The sequence below is a fragment of the Hylaeus anthracinus genome, unplaced genomic scaffold (genome assembly GCF_026225885.1).
Source record: "Hylaeus anthracinus isolate JK02 unplaced genomic scaffold, UHH_iyHylAnth1.0_haploid 12000, whole genome shotgun sequence".
Classification (NCBI taxonomy): domain Eukaryota; kingdom Metazoa; phylum Arthropoda; class Insecta; order Hymenoptera; family Colletidae; genus Hylaeus; species Hylaeus anthracinus.
The window spans coordinates 2,466,013-2,473,434 of NW_026534347.1; the positions used below are offsets into that span (position 1 = coordinate 2,466,013).

At 40.4% G+C, this 7,422-nt stretch overlaps 1 protein-coding gene across 1 annotated transcript in view; it reads left to right on the forward strand.

Annotated features, from left to right (window-relative positions):
• Nucleotides 1-4,139: 4,139 nt before the first annotated feature.
• LOC128890237 (icarapin-like) overlaps nt 4,140-7,422 on the forward strand; it is a 39,666-nt gene continuing 36,383 nt past the window's right edge. The window contains exon 1 of the mRNA XM_054148556.1: nt 4,140-4,392. Coding sequence (XP_054004531.1) covers nt 4,326-4,392 — 67 coding nt within the window. The 5' untranslated portion in view covers nt 4,140-4,325. The remainder of the gene's footprint in view (nt 4,393-7,422) is intronic.

Below are 7,422 nucleotides of genomic sequence, written 5' to 3' on the forward strand. Positions count from 1 at the left end.
TATCCACTAGAATTTTCTGCAAGGATTTGATAGAGGAATGTACCCTGAAGAAAAGGATATCTCTTTAGAATATTTCAAATAAGTTTCTAGAAAGAATTTAAGTACGTCTTTTCAGTTTAAACAAATTTTGAAGCTTATCCCCAACCTCCCGACGAATTTACTTAACACCAAACAGTTCAACCCCTGTCCCATTTAATACAAATAAAACCAGACCAATTTTATTATTAATTTAAGCACACTTTTTCATTGAAAAAAAAGTGTAAAGCTTATCTTTTACCTCCCGGCAAATTTACTCAACACCAAACATTTCACCACCTGTCCTACCTAACAAAAATAAAACCAAGTGAACTTTTGTACCGAATCTTCTAACATTATATTCGGTCCATTCCGCGCACGAAAACCTTTCTCTCTCGAGACACAAAATAAAATTCACGCAACAGCGGCTTAACAAGATCTACTCAACCTTGTTATCCGTCAGAACCGGTTGCTTCTTCGTTTCTGCGAGTCCAGCGACCGATAAAACCGACGGATAAATGTTTGCATCCCGCGCACACACGATAAAAAGGAGAAAAGGATGCTGTAGCCGTTGGAATGAGATCATACGATGAAGTTGTTCGCATGTCAGGATCGCGGTATGGGCGTAGTATCCGCGCAGCTTTATGTTATTCGATAAAACACCGGAAATCCCTCGTACATTCGAACGCAAGCCGCGTTGTTTACGGGACAACGAATTAACGTTTGCGCCTAGTCTTCGGCCGCGATGTAAATCTACGGGAACTGACGATCGCTGGATTTATTCTACGGTCTAATTTCGCGGATCCAGTGAGCTGTTCCATCGAGGAAGTGAATTGTTCGCGCGTTATTACAGGATACATATTTCAGAACGAGTGCTCGATGCTTGGGCGCGGTTCGATTGATTTAATTCTTTCAACGACGAAGAGAATCGCTGAAACCAGTTAGGATAGGTAGACTACTAGTTCGAATTTGTAAACAAATTAATGGTGAACTGAAATTCTGTCCAGCGCTGCATTGTTTGCAGTCAAGAATCTAGAGGCTCAACTGTTATTTCCAACGTCAGCCCGTGGGGCCATGACGTCGAAACCGACAAAGGTATCCACCGATCCGTGAAATATGTTTTCACGAAGTTGCCAGTCGTCTTCGACCATGTGCTGTCATCCTGAAAATTCACTGCGAGACGCAACTGCTCGGAACGCGTACACCGACGCAATAGCGTTAATGAAACTTCTCATTTGTATGCCGCGAACGTACGATCGCTTAACGCGCGGCGTAACGGCTCGCATACGCTTTGACTGTTGGCTGTTTGTTTATACAACTATACGGAAACATCGGCGTGAGCAGAGTGACCCGCAGGACCTGCGTCGCTATCAAAGGACAAACCGTGGTTCCTGATAATCGATTACTTCTAACCATTGCGAACCGAATCCTCTTACGTTGTCGGTGTACCTCGATTATTGCAGGATATCGGGACGAGGGTTCGGGCAATAATCGAGGTAATCCAATGAGTAGTAGGCTACTACCAACCTTAACGACCATTAGTGACCGTGAAGGAGGCTCTCATGCAAATTATTGCATAATGGATGCAATAGAGGTTCGCCGATGGAGAATCTAGCTAGTTGAACGAAGCAAACTAGCGAGGAAGCTTTCGAATTATACCTGATTGCAGAAATATTTGCAATTGCGCGATTTTTCATCTCTGACTCGTGACCTCGTAAAATATTGCGATAATCAATGCTTGTGCCTAACAGTACGCACCGTGTCAAACCAGAGAGCGATATAAAAATTTGTGTTAACTTATTGGCGTTTCCTTGTACGTTTTCAAACGTCGCGAGTTATCAATGCGCCCGTGAGTTGCGTAGATAACTTGCACGCGTCTGTTTGAAACGAGGTTAACGGTATACTTATACGATTACGACTAATTATTGCGTATATTATTGTTGCGTGCACACCTTACCTTCGCAACAGGCATAAGGTTGTTATTACCAACGCTGTTATTAATGCGTGTACTTTTCGTAACTCCGAGTCTTTGTAAAAATTAATTTGAAAACGACACGTGTTCAAAGCACCTAACGTACGAGTGTAAGCGACGCTTATCCTGGTGGAACATAATCTCTGCATTCGCAATGAGCATATACGCGATTACTAAATAAATATGGCGTTGGCGAAGGTGATGTAATAAGGCAATAAAGTAGTATGAACGAGGAGAGTGAAATCGAGTTTAATCCATATTTAAATCTGTTCGACTTAATTGATAAATATAGTGATTCATCGCATTCTCGATGACTCGAAGGTGCGATGAATCAGTAGGAAGTGATATAAAAGACCTAAAGGTCGAAACGTTCGTTGCAAACAATAAGACGTTTAGGGAAATATAACATAACGAGACATTTTACTTTGTATTCTCTCTGAACTTTGCCCCACGCTGTCCCTCGTTTTCGTTTATAAATTTGCTGTCGGAATGTAATTAAAAACCTGTGAATAATTACAATGCAACGCAATGGTTATACAATTACTCGTTCTCGAAAGAAACTATTTATCTTCGGAAGATTACCAAGGTTATCTGAGCAAGCAATGTCAGGAGTCTTGCTTGTATTCGCTGGTAAAACACAACAACGCGAAATACATATTCTATAAACGTGCGATACATCGAAGAATGACGTAACGCGTTTATGCCTCTTGCATTTCGATTCGCTTTGCTCGTAGTACGGTGCGAGCATTTCCTCGTCGCTTAACGGTGACAGAAAGTATCTTTATACAGGGGGGTAGATATATTTTAAGACGGAAACGGTGAAACCAATTACACGATTCATTTGACGGCAATCAGCGACACGCTATGATTACGGGCTCGTTAATAATTGTTCCAGCGCGTTACGCGACTTTGACTTATGAACAAGACTCCTAGGTCCAATTACCCTGCAACGAAGGTAGTCAACGGGAAACTTAGTAACAATGGTTCCCGTACTGCTCGTAATTGAGAAACTGTCTTTCTGGGAGATTGTAGGAAAGCGAAGCAAATATTATGAATTAAATACCATGGCTTTAATAACGGATTTCTTTCGATTCATTTAACACCCTTGTTTTCGTTTGCAAAACAAACAAAATGGATACAAGGTGTAGCAAGAACGCTGTTATTACCATCTGTTATTGTCGTACGAAATTAAGGGAATAACGTATCGCAGTCGGTTCACGTTCAGTTATTTTTAACTGTCTTCAGAATATACTGGAAACGGACAACCAGAAGATTCTACTAAGCGTCAGCAAAACCTCTATTGAGACCTATACAAACATGCGGAAAAACGATACACTGCATCAATAATCTTGCTATTCAAGCGACAGTTATCGTATTCCATCGTTATGCAATTCTCGGTAACAGTGCTTCTCAAGTTTCAGCTTATCACGAACTCTTTGAGTAAACCGAGAGCCGATATACAGTTTGAGAAACACTGGGCTATAATATTTCAATGCAGATGCAAATGCACCGCGAACACCGAAGGTGTAACTCATTTCCACACACTCTTCTTTAAGCTACTTCCGCCTTAGGATGCGTCTCAAATCTTAAATCCCTTATATCGCATGAACAGAACATGCTCGAACCCTGAAATTTAGAATTCAAGCTCCTCTGAATTTACAGATTCGATCCTTATTTAATTTCAAGCTCGAAACAGTATGAACAAAAATGTAAGAAAGAAGTATTTTACACACTTCTACCGAAGTACTTGTGGACTTTAAACGTGAATGAAACGCTTGCATACGCTTAATTACGTTCCACTCGTACCCAGTCGTCAAGACTAAATATCACATATTTGAAATTCGCGGAACAACGAAGGAATTGTTTGTCATAGTCCGCGGTGTTCGTTTAATTCTCCGTTATTAGTATCATCGACGTTACGCAATTCCCTGGATGAAATTAATCGTCGATGTCCATGGGTGATTATGTTCGCGCAGTTGTTAAATATACAATACAATGAAGAATTAGCAGTACCGAGAAAAAGGGGAGCGAGTCGTGAGTCAAACGGCGCGCCAGTCGGGTCACGTGACCGAGGAGCCACGTGACCCGAGCGCAGCGCTGCTATTGGCGGAGCGTTGGGCGCGCAAGTACATATAGAGTTGCGGGAGACGAAACTCGTAACGCAAAGCGACAGCGAGTTTCAGTGAGCTGGTGCCGCGAGTGACCTTGATCCCCACGCGAGTTTTGTGACAGTCCCGTTTGCAGAGGCCGAACCCGTCAGTACTAATCGAGTCATCGTAGCGGAGTCACTTACCCGTGAGGCTTTCCAGACATCGCAGACCACAGACAGACCGAAAGAATGAAGACCTTCGTTGGCGTCCTTCTCGTAGCGGCGTGCCTCGTCGCGTGCGCGCACAGCTTCCCCGGTGAGTACAGCTTCAGATTTTCCCAAGTGCCGGTTATTTCGCGAAACACGATTCGTATGGGAAATGCGTGCACGAGGGAACACGATTTGTTGGAAAGTAATTAGGGGAGACGAACACTGGCACGGTCACGTACACACGAATCGTTGTCGTTGTTTGTCTTGCCTGGCTTCACTCCGAAATTAGTTTTTCTTCGCGTGGGAAGTTCGATGCCCGCTCGATTTCGTGACCCGTGGCTCCATCCCATGGATTCTCCTACAGAAATCAGTTCCGCGATCTATTTCGACGCGTAGCGATACGATGTAGTTTTACATTGGGGATTTATTAGGTTAAGTTTCTCTCGCGAGTTGCACTCAATTATTTTATGTGGTCGTGGTTACAGAAATGTTGTAACAGTACTGGAGCAAAATGAATCGTGCACAATTCAGTAATGTATTAGGTTGTCCAGAAAGTTCGTGGCAATTTCTAAGAAACATTCAAAAATACGTTTGAATCTTAATATATATTTATTGAATTACATAGGTGCCATTTTGTTCCACAACCTTTCCACTTTTTAAGGGATGTATGCATGTTATTTGTTCTCAACCACTTCGATATATTCAGACCTGTACCACCTACCGAAAATCGACATGGACTTTCCGGATAACCCAATAACATAAAACATCAAATATCGTGCATGTATTACTTATTAATAAAGCGAAAGAAACTTTTGGGACAACCTGATACAAGGGAATTTTATTTTATTTGTCGAGCTAGGGAAAAAGAATATTTTAACGTGGAAGGGACGATAAGTGTGTACGGTGATGTGTCGGAAATCGTTCGATTGTGTCCTGTTGCCAACTTCGCGTCATTGTGACTACGACGATCAGAATTGGCGCGAGAAAATGTCGAGTACTGGAAAATCTATGCGTAGAAGTGTTCTTCCTGCAAGTATCTTTATATTTTAATCTCTGAGTTGAATCTATGTGTTACGCGGTAAGGGAAAGAGGGTTAATCGAATAATAACGAATTTGTGGCGACGTTAGGAATAATCAATCTTGACTTTTGAAAACAAACGTCGTTCTGCTTGAAAGGATTATATTGGTAAATACTGCGTGGCAACAGGGATAGACGTAATCTTATTCGAATGATAGATTACGTATACAAACACCGTATATCAAGTTACTCAAAACGTATATTCGTTTGAACCGTTAAATATTTATTGTATTTATTTCTTCGTAAATTTATCGTCCTTGGTAGCGTCATTTATATTTATTCCTCTCATAAGAAAATACGTGATTACGTAAAATTACATAAAATTCAAACGAATTAAACGTGAAATTTTTCGTAAAAAATTTGTCTAGAAAATCGATTCGGGATCGAGGATTCCCAAGTTCCCCCGTATCTTCAAAGAACACACACAAATGGAAAGAGCTAAAGTGCTCTCTAGAATTCCACGGCAATTGCTAAGGTCATATTCGTGATCTTGTCGCGTGACAGCTGAATAAATGCTGTTCCAAGCGAAAGGAGCATGCGTGCACGGAGTACGCGAGGGGGCGAAATATATAGACGGGGGTTATAGGGTGCTCGAAAAGTCACGTTCGTTAATCACGGTATGTTTGTTGTACGTGTACGGAACGTTTGATTCGAGCCAGCTATTTTTATTTCTATTTTTTGCTTGGATATTAGGAAACTCGAACCCGAAAATGTCGAAACATTTCATTAGAAACTTTAACCAGAGTTCTAAGGAAAAGTAAATCTTCTTATTATACATAAATTAATTTATATTTCACGCGGTCAAGATTTGATCTACTCTTTTATTTAACTGTCTGACGTAGACTGATTAAGAAATTAAAATTTTTTAAATAGCTATCACGAGTCCACGATATTATCATTTTAATTGAAGTAGCGAGGTAGCGTCGCGGTAAAGGCAAATGTTCTTATACGTATTTATCTGCTGGAGCTAATATAAATAAAACATGTAATTCCAAACGCGAATATTTTGCATTTCCTCTTGGTGTAATTAATTTACTTCATTTGTATATCGACACGGCATGATCCTGATATTTGAAATCAACTGTTATTCGCCGTGGATAATTATAGCATCAACTTTGAAGACTATAAATAATACAAACTGAAGGAATTTGTATCATAAATAGCTCAGACCTCTCGGTTTAAGATTCGAATATGAAACACGCCATGTAAGAGATACATAATACAGTCCTCGAAGGACGAGTTGTGTACATACTACGGATGATCCACTGTTGTGTGGTAACGGGTCGCGAATTTTCCACGGGTTAAGTCTATCAATCTTCCATTTCTGGACACGCGAACAAGTATATCTGCAAATGGACTTAACTTTCGCCGTACCAGAGGTATTTTACCTACCAGAACAGAGTCATCTTACTATAAAACTTCGCAAATCAAGAGATGCTGGCTCGACGTTGTTTTATGCAGTTTTATGTGAAAAGTTGTACGCTAGCTGGTCGTATTCACAAGCATCCCCTCCTTCCTGTTCGTGCTAAGTAAGCGGGAAAATTGCCAATTGGCATATGTCTGTTTTATTTCCACTGCGGTATAATTCGCGAGCTCGTCTTAATGTGGCGTATAAATTAAAGTTGTTGACTTAAATTTGTACTAACATTGCAGCCTCTTTACACGATCTGGTAATAAAATTAATAGCTATTTAATAGGGTACTTTTTTTTTTTTAATGTATAAAAGAACGTATGTAAATAGAAGTCTGAAGTTGCGTTTATTATTAGTATCATTCATTGCTGTAAATAAACACGTTTGGTGTTTTGAAATTTCATCTAGTATGGACTGGTTTTATCTCTATCTATCAACTCATTTGAATAAATAAGATTTAGTATGGTGTAACGATATTTTATGATCGCTCCTTAATTACTCTGGTCTCTGGATGAAATAATCTAATCCTGTTTATCCAGTCTTGTAATCCTCTGAACAGGTGGAACAAGTATTAAAAAATATAATATCAATCCTATCGATCAATACGCAAACGGAACTTGATACCTGTTCACACCACTGGGCTATTA